Source organism: Salvelinus namaycush, unplaced genomic scaffold (assembly GCF_016432855.1).
Source record: "Salvelinus namaycush isolate Seneca unplaced genomic scaffold, SaNama_1.0 Scaffold21, whole genome shotgun sequence".
NCBI lineage: Eukaryota > Metazoa > Chordata > Actinopteri > Salmoniformes > Salmonidae > Salvelinus > Salvelinus namaycush.
The window spans coordinates 341,467-359,426 of record NW_024058897.1 but is presented as its reverse complement, the minus strand read 5'-3'; the positions used below and the strand labels follow the sequence as shown (position 1 = coordinate 359,426).

The following is a 17,960-nucleotide window of genomic DNA, read 5'->3' as shown; positions in this document are numbered from 1 at the left end:
TGTTTATCTGGTACTGACGTGAAATAAGACCTATTTCTTTGGCGTGACCGACAACTTCCGGTTTGCTGATTCGCACGAGTTGGAGCTGCGATTGTGTACTGTTTTGCTGGCGTTATGGATGAAAACTATCTCCGTGTCGAATTTTGTTTGATACATGTGACCATATCATCGTAATGTATGTTTTTTCAATATAGTTTAATCAGATTATTTGAATTTTTTTGGGAGTTTTGCGGTGTTCCGTTGTCACAATTTATTTACATTTGAGAGATCTGTGCCACTCGACCGGTACCTGTGCTAAATGGAGTGGGAAAGGAAGATTTCTGAACGGAACCAACGACTCATCTTGACAAAGGACACTTTGATCAACATTCTGATGAAAGATCAGCCATAGTAAGACCCAATTTACGATGTTATATCATATCTGTTGTGCATGTGAACTGACCGTGGGCGCCTAGCCGAATCTGCCTTGTATAGCTATGCTAATTTAGCGCTACATTTTGTTTTCGTTATAAAACATTTAATAAATCTGAAATATTGTTTGGATTCACCAGATGTTGGGCTTTCAATATCTGTACGCTGTGTATTTTTCTGAAATGTTTTAAGATGAGTAATTCGTTATATGACGTTGGTCTCTGTAATTGTTCTGGCTGGGTCAGCACTATTTCAGATTGCAGCTGCAATGTAGAACTGTGATTTATACCTGAAAAATGCACATTTTTCCCCAAAAAAACTATGCTATACCATAAATATGTTATCAGACTGTCATATTATGAAGTTGTTTCTTGGTTAGTGGCTATATATATTTTTATCTAGTCGAATTAGTGATAGCTACTGACGCAGGAAAAAGCTGTTGGGAGTAAAAAAATCGTGTCCTTTGCTAACGTGGTTAGCTAATAGATTTACATATTGTGTCTTCCCTGTAAAACATTTTAAAAATCTGAAATGGTGGCTTTATTCACAAGATCTGTATCTTTCATTAGGTGGCTTGGACTTGTGATTTAATGATATTTAGATGCTACTATTTAATTGTGACGCTATGCTAGCGATGCTAATCAGTGTGGGGGGGGTGGGGGGTGATCCCGGATCCGGGGTTGAGGCTCGTTAGAGGTTAATAATGTCTGACCCTGTCTAAAGACCCCAGCTCTCTGTGGGTGTTGTTAATAATGTCTGACCCTGTCTAAAGACCCCAGCTCTCTGTGGGTGTTGTTAATAATGTCTGACCCTGTCTAAAGACCTCAGCTCTCTGTGGGTGTTGTTAATAATGTCTGACCCTGTCTAAAGACCCCAGCTCTCTGTGGGTGTTGGGATATGCAAGAAACACATGTCCAACTCACACATGTACAAGTGTGAAATAGGACACATAAAATAAGATACTATAGTCATCATGCTAGTGAGTCTGACCTGAAATAACCCCTGCACATCTCATGACTGTTTTTAATCATGGCAGATATCTACAGTTTCTCTTTCCCTGTTCGGAAACATGTAGAACTAGTTCATCATCGTTCCATTGGATAATAATGGACATGTGGTAACATGCAGAACTAGTTCATCATCGTTCCATTGGATAATAATGGACATGTGGAAACATGCAGAACTAGTTCATCATCGTTCCATTGGATAATAATGGACATGTGGTAACATGCAGAACTAGTTCATCATCGTTCCATTGGATAATAATGGACATGTGGTAACATGCAGAACTAGTTCATCATCGTTCCATTGGATAATAATGGACATGTGGTAACATGCAGAACTAGTTCATCATCGTTCCATTGGATAATAATGGACATGTGGTAACATGCAGAACTAGTTCATCATCGTTCCATTGGATAATAATGGACATGTGGAAACATGCAGAACTAGTTCATCATCGTTCCATTGGATAATAATGGACATGTGGTAACATGCAGAACTAGTTCATCATCGTTCCATTGGATAATAATGGACATGTGGTAACATGCAGAACTAGTTCATCATCGTTCCATTGGATAATAATGGACATGTGGTAACATGCAGAACTAGTTCATCATCGTTCCATTGGATAATAATGGTCATGTGGTAACATGCAGAACTAGTTCATCATCGTTCCATTGGATAATAATGGACATGTGGTAACATACAGAACTAGTTCATCATCGTTCCATTGGATAATAATGGACATGTGGAAACATACAGAACTAGTTCATCATCGTTCCATTGGATAATAATGGACATGTGGAAACATACAGAACTAGTTTCTAATCGTTCCATTGGATAATAATGGACATGTGGAAACATGCAGAACTAGTTCATCATCGTTCCATTGGATAATAATGGACATGTGGAAACATGCAGAACTAGTTCATCATCGTTCCATTGGATAATAATGGACATGTGGTAAAAGATAATGTTTCTAAAGACACATCAGCACATGTAGGATGAGTCACAAATGGCACCATATTCTAATAATAAAACTACTTTCTACCAGGACCCTAGAGCACTACCACGACCCTAGAGCACTACCAGGACCCTAGTGCACTACCAGGACCCTAGAGCACTACCAGGACCCTAGAGCACTACCAGGACCCTAGAGCACTACCAGGACCCTAGAGCACTACCAGGACCCTAGTGCACTACCAGGACCCTAGAGCACTACCAGGACCCTAGAACACTACCAGGACCCTAGAACACTACCAGGACCCTAGAGCACTACCAGGACCCTAGAGCACTACCAGGACCCTAGAGCACTACCAGGACCCTAGTGCACTACCAGGACCCTAGAGCACTACCAGGACCCTAGAGCACTACCAGGACCCTAGAACACTACCAGGACCCTAGAGCACTACCAGGATCCTAGAGCACTACCAGGACTCTAGAGCACTACCAGGACCCTAGAGCACTACCAGGACCCTAGAGCACTACCAGGACCCTAGAGCACTACCAGGACCCTAGAGCACTACCAGGACCCTAGAACACTACCAGGACCCTAGAACACTACCAGGACCCTAGAACACTACCAGGACCCTAGTGCACTACCAGGACCCTAGAGCACAACCAGGACCCTAGAGCACTATCAGGGCATACAATAAGGGGATCTGCTGTACCCATGTTATGTCAAATAAGTCAGTTATGAATTATTCTATCCTGGTTAAAAACAAGTTATCATCCAATAGGCTTTGATAAAATGTCCAATATCCTCACCCACATGTAAATTCTGTAAGTGTAATGTATATGTCAATTGTTTGACGGTCCGACCGCATTCTGTCCCTTATCACCACAAATGTTGGTGCCAGCGAGAATGACATAAGAAAGTAGTCAAGACGACTAGCTTGATTAAACCTCCGTCATGTATATCTCACTAGGTCAGGATATTTAAGCTTCCAGAAATCCACTAGTTCTTACATATCCATGATATTCATGATTTCCTTAAGTGCACAAGGGTGATAGTTTGTAGTGTGATTTCCTTTTACAGTCCATTGAGGTATTTAACACCAAGTTATAATCTCCCACCACAATAAGAATCTTGTATTGCTTGTAGACTTGATCAATTATTACAATTATTTTCAAAGAAGCGTGGATCATCATTATTTGGACCGAATAGACTGTAATATGTTATAAACATTTTTGGCTCAATGACTCCATCTTCCTTTTAGATCTGTTTGAACAATTTGTACATTCATATTACCCCTGTTGAGTTGCTTTGCCCATGGGAGAAGTATATTAGTTTTCTAAGCAAATGTATTTGCATAACTTTTTTTCCGCCACAAGAGTACAATGTTAGCTAAACAGACTGGTACCAAAGCTACATTTCCACACCCTTTACTGGAAATGCACCTCCTTATGAGAAGGACTGTGAGTCTAGAATAGATGAAGTCATTACATCATAACCAGTTACAGTGTTTACTGTTCTTCAAGCCACACCTGTTGAAGTAGGCTGGCCAATAAGAGAACCAAATATTACAAACAAGATTATGTACTTCAGGCCACACCTGTTGAAGTAGCCAATAAGAACTATAGAGAGCAGCCATTTCAAGAGTTACAAAAAAAACACTGGAGCTGGCAAACTACAGACTACAGCTATTTCAAGTGCAAACGCAAGGAAGAAGATGAACAGAAGGGCAAGAAGTGATCATCCAAGTGAGTACTACCATTGTGCTTTTATACCTGTCTATTATGTCAGTTCAGAGTATTTAACTCTTATTCAAGTTTACTGCACAGGCCACATACTATACCCCCTCGGGCATTATAGCCTAGGCCTTTACACTCAGTACTCATTTTAGGTTAAAAATGGAAGATTTGGGCACTGGTAAGCACCTAAATTGGAAGGCAGTTTCTGTACAGTAACATGCTATAGGCTACATGACAGAGCTCAGGGTCTCCTCTTCACAGCTCTGTATGGGTTTTGACTATTGTGGAAATTCTAACCAAAAGGGAGAGACTGTAGATTCTTCAAACAATAACTTTTATATAAGAATTGCAATTCTGAAGTGGTTAACAATCACTCAATGATGCAGAGTTAAGAGCCCAACGAACAAAGTTGGGTCTCAGTTTTTATAAAAAAGTACAACCTTTGTTTACGTAGCAGTCAGCAGAAGTGTGAAGGCTTTTTGCTGTTGCGATACAACGGTTGTCTTCCTGTACCTTTCCACAAAGCTGCACACTCAGTATACAGAAAGGCAGGATCTGGCCTAATCACAAGATTACCCCCAATCGACTGTTAGCGTAAAGACCAGCGACATGACCCAGCCTGGCAGTCAGAGTGGAAAATTACTGGCCGATCATTAAATGCATAAGCAGTATAGAATATAGTCTTGTAAATGTTCCACCATAGCTGTCAGCCATTCTGATCTCCAGCACGACAAGAAGATGCCCCCATCCCTCCCGCTAAGTGGGCAAGGAAATGCTGTAAATGAGGACTCTCTGTATTTTGAAAGATGAGACGTTGAGGATTATAATAAATACCACTTCGATGTCATATAAGCAATCCAAACATCTGAGTCCAAATGTGAACTTCACAGTCCCATATCATTAAACTAAATGTCAACATTTAACACTGTTTGCAGTGGACCACACATCTGGATGCACTCATGACTCCGTTCTATGAGCACCAACAGTTGTGTAAAGGCAGGGATGCAGGGCTGTGTTCCAAACAAAACTAGAAGTGTTTTCTCTAGTTCCTCAACAGCACAGATAGCAAAGCTAAGAAAAAGCACCATATAGGTGATGACTCTTCTTTGAGTCTTAAAAGTGCTTTGAAAATACTAAGGAACCGTGCACATTTGAGAGGTGTTTCCACTAGGAAACAGCAATTAGACAGCTCACTCAAACCCTTGTAATTTTGTCTTGTTGCACCGAACCCAATTTACAATATTATTCTTATGTTACTGAATGTTTCCAGAGTATTTTCCAATTATGTCAACGAATGCAACGAAAAGTACAGTGAATGTAAAAAAAACACATAAAATCATTGGTTAAAAGTCACAATAATAAAATGAAGATATGACCCATTTGTACTATTACTACATTTTGAAGTTTTGAAACATCGGAAGATATGGGCAGAAATAATAAATTGTAGGGTAAGAAATCTGAGTGGTTGGTAGATTTGACTTTTTATCTACCTGCCACATTGGCTGGTGGAACAAAAAGTGAATATCCCCCCCGGGCTGTGATGACTTTGAACAATTTTTTTCCCCTCACTGTCCCAGTACCTTCCCAAAGTACAATTATAAAATGTCCCAAACTGAACTTGAACTGTCCCAAAATTAAAATACTTAATATTTTTGTTTTGATATGCCAACATGGATCGAGGTCATTTGCAGTTATTTTTAAGTAGTTTGTGTATTTCTGACACAGACTGTCTAAATTATATAATAAACAGAAATCTAAATGCAACATGTAAAGTGTTGGTCCCATGTTTCATGAGCTGAAATAAAAGATCCCTGAAATTTTCCACGCACAACAAGCTTATTTCTGTCCAATTTTGTGCGCACATTTATTTGCATCCCTATTACTGAGCATTTCTCCTTCGCCAAGATAATCCACCTGACAGGTGTAGCATATCAAGAAGCTGATTAACCTCTACGTGATCGGTGTGTCCCCCATCGGGACAGTTGAGCTAACTTGCGCTAATGTGATTAGCATGACTTTGTAAGTGTAACCGATGTGAAATGGCTAGCTAGCTAGCGGTGGTGCGCGCTAGTAGCGTTTCAATCGGTGACGTCACTCACTCTGAGGCTTTGAAGTAGTGGTTCCCCTTGCTCTGCAAGAGCTGCGGCTTTTGTGGAGCGATGGGTAACGATGCTTCGTGGGTGTCAGTTGTCTGTGTGCAGAGGGTCCCTGGTTCGAGCCCGGGACGGGGCGAGGGGACGGATGCAAGTAATACTGTTACATTGATGCTGTTAACCCAGATCACTGGTTTCTGCGGAAAAAGAGGAGGTCAAAAGGGGGGTGAGTGTAACCGATGTGAAATGGTTAGCAGTGGTTCGCGCTAATAGTGTTTCAATCGGTGATGTCACTCGCTCTGAGGCCTTGCAGTAGTGGTTCCCCTTGCTCTGCAAGGGCCGTGGCTTTTGTGGAGCGATGGGTAATGATGCTTCATGGGTGACTGTTGTTGATGTGTGCAGAGGGTCCATGGTTCGAGCCCAGGTAGGGGCAAGGAGAGGGACGGAAGCAATACTGTTACATAAGTAACAAGAACATTTCCCAGGACAGACATATCTTATATGGGCAGAAATAATAAATTATTGTTAATATAACTGCGCTGTCCAATTTACAGTAGCTATTACAGTGAAAACGTACCATACTATTGTTTGAGGAGAGAGCACAGTTATGTACTTGGGCAGACTTGATGCAACATTTTGAACAGGAATACAATGATTATTTGGATCAATCTAAAACTTTGCACATACACAAAAACCTAAATTGCAGCTAGAGTCCTATGTCAGATAATGGCCTCTCTTGCATTTCAAAGTTGGGAAAAATGCATGTTTTTTTCTTGGTATTATCCAGGTATTTCTAGGTATTATCTAGGTATTTCTAGGTTTTTTCTAGGTATTTCTAGGTATTATCTTTAACCAGATCTAATGTGTTATATTCTCCTACAAACCTCTCCACAAACTTCAAAGTGTTTCCTTTCAAATGGTACCAAGAACATGTATATCCTTGCTTCAGGGCCTGAGCTACAGGCAGTTAGATTTGGGTATGTCATTTCAGGCAAAAATAAATAAAACGGGGCCAATCCTTAAGAGATTTTTAAGGATTAATAACTGATTCCGTGAGCTCCTGTCACGTTCCTGACCTGTTTTCCTTTGTCTTGTATTTATTTTAGTTGGTCAGGGCGTGAGTTGGGTGGGTTGTTCTATGGTTGATTTTCTATGTTGGGATTTGGTGTTCGGCCTGGTATGATTCTCAATCAGAGCCAGCTGTCAATCGTTGTCCCTGATTGAGAATCATACTTAAGCAGCCTGGGTTTCACTTGTGTTTTATGGGTGTTTGTTCCTGTGTCAGCGTTTGGGCCACACAGGACTGTTTCGGGTTAGTCACGTTTGCTGTTTTTTGTATTTTGAAGTGTTTTGTTGTTTTTTCATTAAATATGAACACTTACCACTCTGCATCTTGGTCCGATCCATGCTCCTCCTCGTCTGAGGAGGAGAACGACTACGACAGCCATTACAGCTCCAAGCCTCACACATCCACAACATGTCGGGTAAAGCAATCTCACAAATTAAAGACTTTAGACTTTGTTTTGTTGGAGCAGCATCTCTGGTATTACTTATGATTTATTTAGTGTTGTTTACACTGTTTCAAATGGTTAGAAAAATTATATTGTAATAATATTTAACAGAACCTATTTGCTCTCGCTCTTATTATTACAATTAGTGATCATCATAACAATAAGTAATGTCATTAGTAGGCTTAGTATAGCAGCCTTGTATAACCACCATCGATCTTTAGGCCAAAGAATGCTTCCTATTTAGCTGTCTTTATGCCGTAACTTACTAAGTCCTACATTTTCAATATACACTGAGTGTACAACACATTAGGTACACCTTCCTATTGAGTTGCCGTTAGAACTGCCTTAATTTGTTGGGGCATGGACTCTACAAGGTGTCAAAAGTGTTCCACAGGGATACTGTCTCCAATGCTTCCCACAGTTGTGTCAAGTTGGCTGGATGTTCTTTGGGTGGTGGACCATTCTTGATACACGGGAAACTGGAGTGCAGTAGCATTGCAGTTCTTGACACATATGCACTTGCTTCTTGCCTTCCTCCTTTTTCTTGATCTCCAGTAGCTTCCACAAATCCGTCAATTTTTTTCTACACATGTGGCTTCCCCTTTCCCTCCTGAGCACCCAGTAAACATTCCCCCATTTCAAGTTCTCGTCCTCCTGATCCATATTGCTGTCACGTGGTGCGGTGTTCCGATTTTTTTTATAACCAATTTATTGATGCGATTATGATAGGCTATATTTCAGGCCTCATTGATCATGTGCATGCAATGCATACATGTCACGTAAAAAGGGAATGTTTTTCTTAAACAAAATGACTGGGTTTTGGTGACAGAACTTTTCAGTCAGAAATGTCTGTAATTATGTAGCAGCTTCAGCAACACGGACAGCATGACAAACACTGTTGATGTTCTGTGGTGGTCGCTGCAGCCGGAAGGAGAGAGACACAGCTGATGCAGCTCACTGCAGTCTTCTTTTTAACACAACCTCAGCAAGTCTGAGCAAAATCAAATCAATTGCAGTCGGACTCCCTCAAGTCATGTGTGTGTCTCAAGAATTTCATAAAACTGTGAGCTTAAAAGCATCAGACAGATGAGCACCTGATGCCGCGGAGCTGAGCAGACGTTGACAAACCGAGCTCTTCAAAGTTATTCTATTATTACCTAAATAACAACATTGAAACAATATTCTAACATCGGCTGATAAATTGTAAAGTACTTACCTTCCCAAAGAGCCATGGACCTCCGGCTGAGAGGTAAGAAGGACGACCAAAATGTGTTGATTCCCAAGATAACGATAACGCTACAGCTAGCAAGATTAGCATTAGCCCTCATAACTCAGACGACAGTTCCAGACTGTTGCTCTCAGCAGACTCTTACGAGCATGCCGTCATGCTTGCTACTCTCCTCCTGGAAATTCAAGATGGTAACGAAAGTCTCTCTGAAAATTGAAAAGAAAAAAAGAATAATGATAAATTGGCTGAACTCCATTCTTCCATTGACGACCTAGTTGATTTTCTTAAAAACATGTGTGTAATTGGAAAGAACACAATTGAGTATCCAATTCCCACGGGTGTAAAGGGTTAAGGGTTAAGGTCAACAGCATTACGAACTCTACCAAGTACTAGGTAATTTTAGCCAAACACCTGGTTGCCTCTGCCAGGAGGCTGAAACGAGAAAAAGGCGTGAACAACAGTTATGTAGTGTGATTCACAAAAAAACATTTTGAAAAGTTCCATTAAATAAGTGAAACTATACAGGATGTCAATCTGAGCCTGAATATATTACTTTACTTTATGTCTTCTACAGCTCGTTTACTTTTGGAGGAAGATGAGACATGGTTCGGTGAGTATGTCTTGATTCCTTTATAGTCAGAAAGATTCTGAGAATTCAGAGGGAAAGCCAACAAATGCACAGAAAACCAGATCACATTATTCTGTCATAATTAATAAACATGTCAGAGTACACCATGTAGCTGTAACGATTGTTGTCGGGAGAAGAAGAAGAGGATCAAGGTGCAGCGTGGTAAGTATTCATAATACTTTTAATCAAGATGAATACACAAACAAAAACAACAAAACGACCAACGAACAGTTCTGACAGGTGCAACAAACACTAACCAGAAAATAATCACCCACAACTCAAAGTGAGAAAACAGGCTACCTAAATATGGTTCTCAATCAGAGACAACAATAGACAGCTGCCTCTGATTGAGAACCACACACGGCCAAACACAAAGAAATAGACAACATAGAAACCCAGACATAGAATGCCCACCCAAACTCACCAACCAAATACCAACCAAAATAGAGACATAAAAAGGATCTCTACGGTCAGGGCTTGAAGGTACCCCCCCCAAAGGTGCGGACTCCGGCCGTAAAACCTGAACATATAGGGGAGGGTCTGGGTGGGCATTTCACCGCAGTGGCGGCTCTGGTGCAGGACGTGGACCCCGCTCCACCTTAGTCTTGGCCCACTTAGGTGGCGCCTCTGGAGCGGGGACCCTTACCGCCGACCCTGGACCGGGAACCCTCGCAGCGGGCCCCGGACAGGAGGGCGACTCTGGCTGCTCCGGACAGGAGGGAGACTCTGGCTGCTCCGGACAGGAGGGCGACTCTGGCTGCTCCGGACAGGAGGGCGACTCTGGCTGCTCCGGACAGGAGGGCGACTCTGGCTGCTCCGGACAGGAGGGCGACTCTGGCTGCTCCGGACAGGAGGGCGACTCTGGCTGCTCCGGACGGGAGGGCGACTCTGGCTGCTCCGGACAGGAGGGCGACTCTGGCCTCTCCTGACTGAAGCCCGTCGCTGGAGGCTCCGGACTAGATGGCGTCGCTGGAGGCTCTGGACTAGAGGGCGACGCTGGAGGTGCCGGACTAGAAGGCGACGCTGGAGGCGCCGGACTAGAAGGCGTCGCTGGAGGCTCCGGACTAGAGGGCGTCGCTGGAGGCTCCGGACAAGAGGGCGTCGCTGGAGGCTCCGGACTAGAGGGCGACGCTGGAGGCTCCGGACTATAGGGCGTCGCTGGAGGCTCCGGACTAGAGGGCGTCGCTGGAGACAAGAGGGCGTCGCTGGAGGCTCCGGACTAGAGGGCGTCGCTGGAGACAAGAGGGTGTCGCTGGAGGCTCCGGACGAGAGGGCGTCGCTGGAGGCTCCGTACTAGATGGCGACGCTGGAGACCTCGTGCCATAACTCCTCACTGGATGCTTTGTGCCATGGATCTTCACTGGAGGCCTCGTGCCATGGGTCATCACTGGAGGCTTCGGGCCATGGATCATCACTGGAGGCTTCGTGCCATGGATCATCACTGGAGGCTTCGTGCCATGGATCATCACTGGAGGCTTCGTGCCATAACTCCTCACTGGAGGCTTCGTGCCCTGGATCATCACTGGAGGCCTCGTGCCATGGGTCATCACTGGAGGCTTCGTGCCATGGATCATCACTGGAGGCTTCGTGCCATAACTCCTCACTGGAGGCTTCGTGCCCTGGATCTTCACTGGAGGCTTTGTGCCATGGGTCATCACTGGAGGCTTCGTGCCATCGATCATCACTGGAGGCTTCGTGCCATGGATCATCACTGGAGGCTTCGTGCCATTGATCATCACTGGAGGCTTTGTGCCATGGATCATCACTGGAGGCTTCGTGCCATGGATCACCACTGGAGGCTTCGTGCCATGGATCATCACTGGAGGCTTCGTGCCATGGATCATCACTGGAGGCTTCGTGCCATGGATCATCACTGGAGGCTTTGTGCCATGAATCATCACTGGAGACTTCGTGCCATGGATTATCACTGGAGGCTTCTTGCCATGGATCATCACTGGAGGCTTCGTGCCATGGATCATCACTGGAGACTTCGCGCCATGGATCATCACTGGAGGCTTCATGCCATGGATCACCACTGGAGGCTTCTTGTCATGGATCTTCACTGGAGGCTTTGTGCCATGGATCATCACAGGAGGCTTGGCTCTGGGAGAAGGCACATGACTCACCAGGCTGGGGAGACATGCAGGAGGATTAGGGCTTAGCACAGGCACAGCACTCACCAGGCTGGGGAGACATGCAGGAGGCCTTGTCCTTGGCCGAGGCACCGGATACACTGGGCCGTGGAGGCACACTGGAGGTCTCTAGGAGAAAGCCTGCACAACCCGTCCTGGCTGTATGGTGACTTTGGCCCTGCACCTGCGGGGCACAAGCACAGGACGCATTGGGCTGTGCAGACGCACTGGAGACACAGTGCGCAAAGCTGGCGAAGGATAACCCGGACCGAGGAGACGCACTGGAGACCAGATGCGCTGAGCCGGCATCATCCCTCCTGGTTTGATGCCCACTCTAGCCTGGCAGATGCGAGGAGCTGCGATGTAATGTACCGGGCTAAGAACACGTACTGGAGACCCCGTGCGTTCCACCGCATAACACGGTGCCTGACCAGCACGACGCTTGCCACGGTAAGCACGGGGAATTAGCTCAGGTCTCCTACCTGACTCCGCCAATCACCCCGTGTGCCCCCCCAAAAAAAATTCTGGGGCTGCCTCTCGTGCACTTCTCCTCGATCCAACTCCTCATAGCGTCGCCGCTCCGCTTTAGCTGCCTCCAGCTCGTTTTTCGGACTGCGATACTCTCCCGGCTGTGCCCATGGTCCTTTGCCGTCCAAAATTTCCTCCCATGTCCAGGAGTCCATGTTCCCACGCTGCTTGGTCCTTTGTTGTTGGGTGATTCTGTAACGATTGTCGTCGGGAGAAGGAGAAGAGGACCAAGGTGCAGCGTGGAAAGTATTCATAATAATTTTAATCAAGATGAATACACGAACAAAAACAACAAAAACACCAACGAACAGTTCTGACAGGTGCAACAAACACTAACCAGAAAATAATCACCCACAACTCAAAGTGGGAAAACAGGCTACCTAAGTATGGTTCTCAATCAGAGACAACGATAGACAGCTGCCTCTGATTGAGAACCACACACGGCCAAACACAAAGAATAAGACAACATAGAAACCCAGACGTAGAAGGCCCACCCAAACTCACCAACCAAAATAGAGACATAAAAAGGATCTCTACGGTCTTCGCGTGACAGTAGCAAACAGATTGTCGAATAAGTTAGTCAAAGCAGACCTCAACTTGGTACTTGGTCATGGAAACAGATCATACTTCAAACAGGAAATAGAAAAATACATATACTGAACAAAAATATTTTTAAAAAGTGTCATGAGATTAAATAAAAGATCCCAGAAATTGTCCATTCACAAAAACCTCAAATTTTGTGCACAAATAAGTTACATCCCTGTTAGTGAGCATTTCACTTTTGTCAAGACAAGCCACCTGACAGGTGTGGCACATCAAGAAGCTGATTAAACAGCATGATCATGACACAGACGCAACATGTGCAGTTTTGCCAAACAGAATGCCACAGATGTCTCAAGTTGAGAGCGTGCAATTGGCATGCTGACTGCAGGAATGTCCACCAGAGCTGTTGCCATAGAATTGAATGTTAATTTCTCTACCGTAAGCGGCTTTTGTTGTTTCAGAGAATTTGGCAGTACGTCCAACCGGCCTCAACCGCAGACCACGTGTCTGGCGTTGTGCAGGAAAGTGGCTTGCTGTTGTCAATGTTGTGAACAGAGTGCCCCTTGGTGCAGTGGGGTTTTGACATGGTCAGGACACTGATATAACTTCGGACACTGAACACAATTGCATTTTATTGATGGCAATTTGAATGCAGAGATCCCGTGACGAGATCCTGAGGCCCATCACCTCATGTTTCAGCATGATAACGCATGGCCCCCATGATCTGTACAAAATTCCTGGAAGCTGAAAATGTCCCAGTTCTTCCATGGCCTGCATACTGTCACAAATTGAGCATGTTTGGGATGCTCTGGATTGACATATGACAGAGTGTTCCAATCTTTGAAATTGTTTCATGTTGCATTTATATTTTTGTTCTGTATAGAATGTGCAGCCCTTGGGGTTCCACAGAACAGGAATGAGCAACACTGGTTTAGAGGTTACCTGTGGTTCTGACTACCGTTGTCCTGCTGACTGTGGCAGGGGGAGGGATTGGTCCTAGTGATGTCAGGCTGAATAGGCCGAGCTGCAAGGAAAAATGTCATTTTTGTTCTGCTCGTGTAAGGGTGTTTTCACATAGTCCTCTTTCAAATACCCGATCTCAGTCCTTTTCAAAGTGAACTATTGGGGGTAAATAAGAACTCAGTTCTCTGTATTCACACTGCCCTTGCCTTTGAATGATTTTTGCCAGTTCAGTTGAACTATTTTGTGAAACAAGTCCTCTTTGCATTCACATTGCTATGTTTAGAAAGGAACCAAGATCTTATTCTAACCTACTTACATTTTGGAAGCTAATAGATTGAATTTTGTTGAAATATGAGATAATAATCTTAATCAGAAGATATTATTAACATGTACATTTGATTGGTAACAGACTAAATAGCGTGCAGTATAATGTGTTGATCTTTTGATTGACAGGTGTACTGCAGAACAATAAACTGTCCGCTGGTGTGGATGCTAGCCAAAATGTATATATAGGAGTCAGAAACATTTATTCTAGTGTCAAAATTGACGAAGTGTAAATTGGATAATTTGTCATGAAGTCAGTCTCATTTTGACTTACTGGAGGGTTGGGCATGGTTTACTTACAGGTGATAGAGAAAGCACAATTATCTCAACACATAGGTTGTAAAATGGATTTTTTCCTGGCTTTCCCAGTAATTTTACACACCCACTATTACTGGTATCAATCCAGCTTGACACCCTAACAATGTCAGATCAGCTGGTCTGATTATTTATTTCTGTGTTTTTTTCATTGCAACCCCTATTAGTTTAGTGTAATCTCCCAGAAGTATTATTTTACGGAAACCAGCATTAACACAGCGATACATGTGAAGTTCAGCTTGTTCGCTGCAATGCACCCAATAAGCTTAGACCAACAAAATGGATACAGTTCTGTGAGCCTTTATAATTTCAATAACAGGTCACATTTTATCTTGTTGGCCTCCTAGCTGACACACCAAAGCAACAGCAAATGTCTTTCATCTGCCTCACCAAATGATCCTCCAATATTTCAAAAAATCACAACCTGTGTTGACTTTAGTAACTGACAATGTCACTTAATCTAATTTATTGATTTTAGTAACTGACAATGTCACTTAAACTAATTTATTGATTTTACTAACTGACAAGACCTTCAAAAAAACACTACCTTCATTGCAGCTTGGCATCCAGCAGGGGGCACAATCACCTTGTAAACCTGCAAGGAGGAATACAAACATGGATCACCTATTTTCTTTATTTAACTAGGCAAGTCAGTTAAGAACAAGTTCTTACTTTCATTGACTGCCTAGGAACAGTGGGTTACCTGCCTTGTTCAGGGGCAGAACAACAGATTTGTACATTGTCAGCTCAGGGATTTGAACTTGCAACCTTTCAGTTACTAGTCCAACACTCTAACCACTAGGCCTCCCCACATTCAACACATAATTGCACACAACAGTCAAAAAGGCTATGAGTTAGAAGGAATATCCACCCTGTTAAATTATGTAATCCTTGAATTAATGTTGCATAGAGGGGTAGGCTTGACTGTTGCTCTTATAGCTGAATATGGTCACTGTGAATCTAATGTATTGACTTTAGTAACTGTCAATGTCACTTAATCTAATTGAATGACTTTAGTAACTGTCAATGTCACTTAATCTAATGTATTGACTTTAGTAACTGACAATGTCACTTGATCTAATTTAATGTCTTTAGTAACTGTCAATGTCACTTAATCTAATTTATTGACTTTAGTAACTGACAATGTCACTTAATCTAATGTATTGACTTTAGTAACTGACAATGTCACTTAATCTAATGTATTGACTTTAGTAACTGACAATGTCACTTGAACTAATTTAATGTCTTTAGTAACTGTCAATGTCACTTAATCTAATGTATTGACTTTAGTAACTGTCAATGTCACTTAATCTAATTGAATGAATTTAGTAACTGATGATGTCACTGCTAATCTAATTTAATGACTTTAGTAACCGATGATGTCACTGTTAAATCTAATTTAATTAATTTAGTAACTGACAATGTTGAAACTACATTGCATTTTGTTTTTCCACAGATTCAGGACAGCCAGCTGATCTGAGGATTGTTCTGGTGGGGAAGACAGGATCAGGGAAGAGTGCAACAGGAAACACCATCCTGGGGAGAGAGTTGTTTACTTCTGACATGAGTCCAAATCCAGTGACTGAAAAGTGTGAGAAACAAAGTGTAGTGGTGGATGGGAGGAAGATTGATGTCATCGACACTCCTGGGATCAGTGACATATCATTGACAGAAACATATTTGATTTATAAAATATGGAAACAATTTTGGAGAACAGATAAAGTAGACATAGAGAAATGCATTGAGATGTCAGTCCCAGGACCCCATGTGTTCCTGCTGGTGATCAGACTGGATAGATACACAGAGGAGCAAAGAAAAGCTGTGGAGTACATCCAGGACAACTATGGAAAAGGGGCCTCTGACTACACTATGGTATTATTCACTGGTGCAGATCAGCTGGAGGGAAAATCAGCAGAGGAGTTTCTGAAGGAGAGTCAGGAGCTTCAGACACTGGTCAACAGTTGTGGAAGGAGATATCATGTCTTTAACAACAGAGAGCAGAGAGACCGTACCCAGGTCAGAGTGCTGCTGAGGAAGATAGAGAAGATGGTGAAGCGTAATGGAGGAAAACACTACACCAATGAGATGTATGAGAAGGCTCAAAAAGAGATCAGGAACAGACAGTTGTTAGAGTTGGGTGTAGGAGTTGGCTGCACAGCTACAGCATTAGGAGTAGGTCTAAAAGCCCCAAACAAGGTTTCCGTTATAGGGATAGGAGTAGCAACAGTTATAGGAGGAGAGATAGCAGAGCTTGTAACCAAGAAGAAAAACAATAATTAACTACACGATTAGTGTCTGTAAATAAGCCCTGAAGGACCAAAATGATTATTGCTATTATGCTTTGCATGATTTATTATTTATGATGTGATATGGTTTAACCTTGACCCTCGTTTGGTTATGTCACTGCATTTAACCAAATTACTAAATCATTCATTAAAGTTATTAAGTTAATTATTGTTTTACTTCACATAAAGGAAGAGACAGTACATTTGTACAACATGGCTTCCATACCTGATGTGTTGAAGCTGTAATCATGGTTGTAATGTAAAGTGGTTCAATGTGCTGCTCACTAATCACATTTATTTATTTTCTTTGTTACGTACTTTTAACATGATGTTAGGTAGTGATGGGCACTAATATGGAAAATCGATATCAGTTATATATTTTTTCTAACCTACCCAACCAAGTGAATACAATTTGAAGCCTGTTGGTGGCCATCAGCAGGCAGTTACATATGTATGATAAGTTGAGCCTGTGAGAAGGTATTGTGCCTGTAGGAACAGTCATGTATGCTCTTTAACATACACTAAGGTTAACAGCAAGGATAAGGCTATGTCAAGAAACGCTCATATTGATCGATATCATATTGAATTATCGATATTGGTGCCCATCTTTACTGTCTTTCATTACATAATAATTCATTTATTTAAAATGTTGTAATACTTTTAGATTATTTAGAAAATAGAGAAATGTAAGATTTTGTTGATTCATTGAAACCTTGATGTTGACCTGATGATAAAACATGCCCAGGTTAAAGGGGAAGTGTGTTGACCTGTATTTAATGATTAAACATGCCCAGGTTAAAGGGGAAAGTGTGTTGACCTGTATTTAATGATAAAACATGCCCAGGTTAAAGGGGAAGTGTGTTGACCTGTATTTAATGATAAAACATGCCCAGGTTAAAGGGGAAGTGTGTTGACCTGTATTTAATGATAAAACATGCCCAGGTTAAAGGGGAAGTGTGTTGACCTGTATTTAATGATAAAACATGCCCGGGTTAAAGGGGAAGTGTGGTGACCTGTATTTAATGATAAAACATGCCCAGGTTAAAAGGGAAGTGTGTTGACCTGTATTTAATGATAAAACATGCCCAGGTTAAAGGGGAAGTGTGTTGACCTGTATTTAATGATAAAACATGCCCAGGTTAAAGGGGAAGTGTGTTGACCTGTATTTAATGATAAAACATGCCCAGGTTAAAGGGGAAGTGTGTTGACCTGTATTTAATGATAAAACATGCCCAGGTTAAAGGGGAAGTGTGTTGACCTGTATTTAATGATAAAACATGCCCAGGTTAAAGGGGAAGTGTGC

The 17,960-nt window shown here is 42.6% G+C and overlaps 1 protein-coding gene across 1 annotated transcript; it reads left to right on the top strand.

Moving 5' to 3' along the window:
- Positions 1–8,941: 8,941 nt before the first annotated feature.
- LOC120038188 (GTPase IMAP family member 9-like) lies at positions 8,942–16,652 on the top strand. The gene is made up of 2 exons (XM_038984049.1): positions 8,942–8,960; positions 15,829–16,652. The coding sequence occupies exons 1-2, from the start codon at positions 8,942–8,944 to the stop codon at positions 16,650–16,652; spliced, it is 843 nt and encodes a 280-aa protein (XP_038839977.1).
- The last annotated feature ends 1,308 nt before the right edge of the window (positions 16,653–17,960 follow it).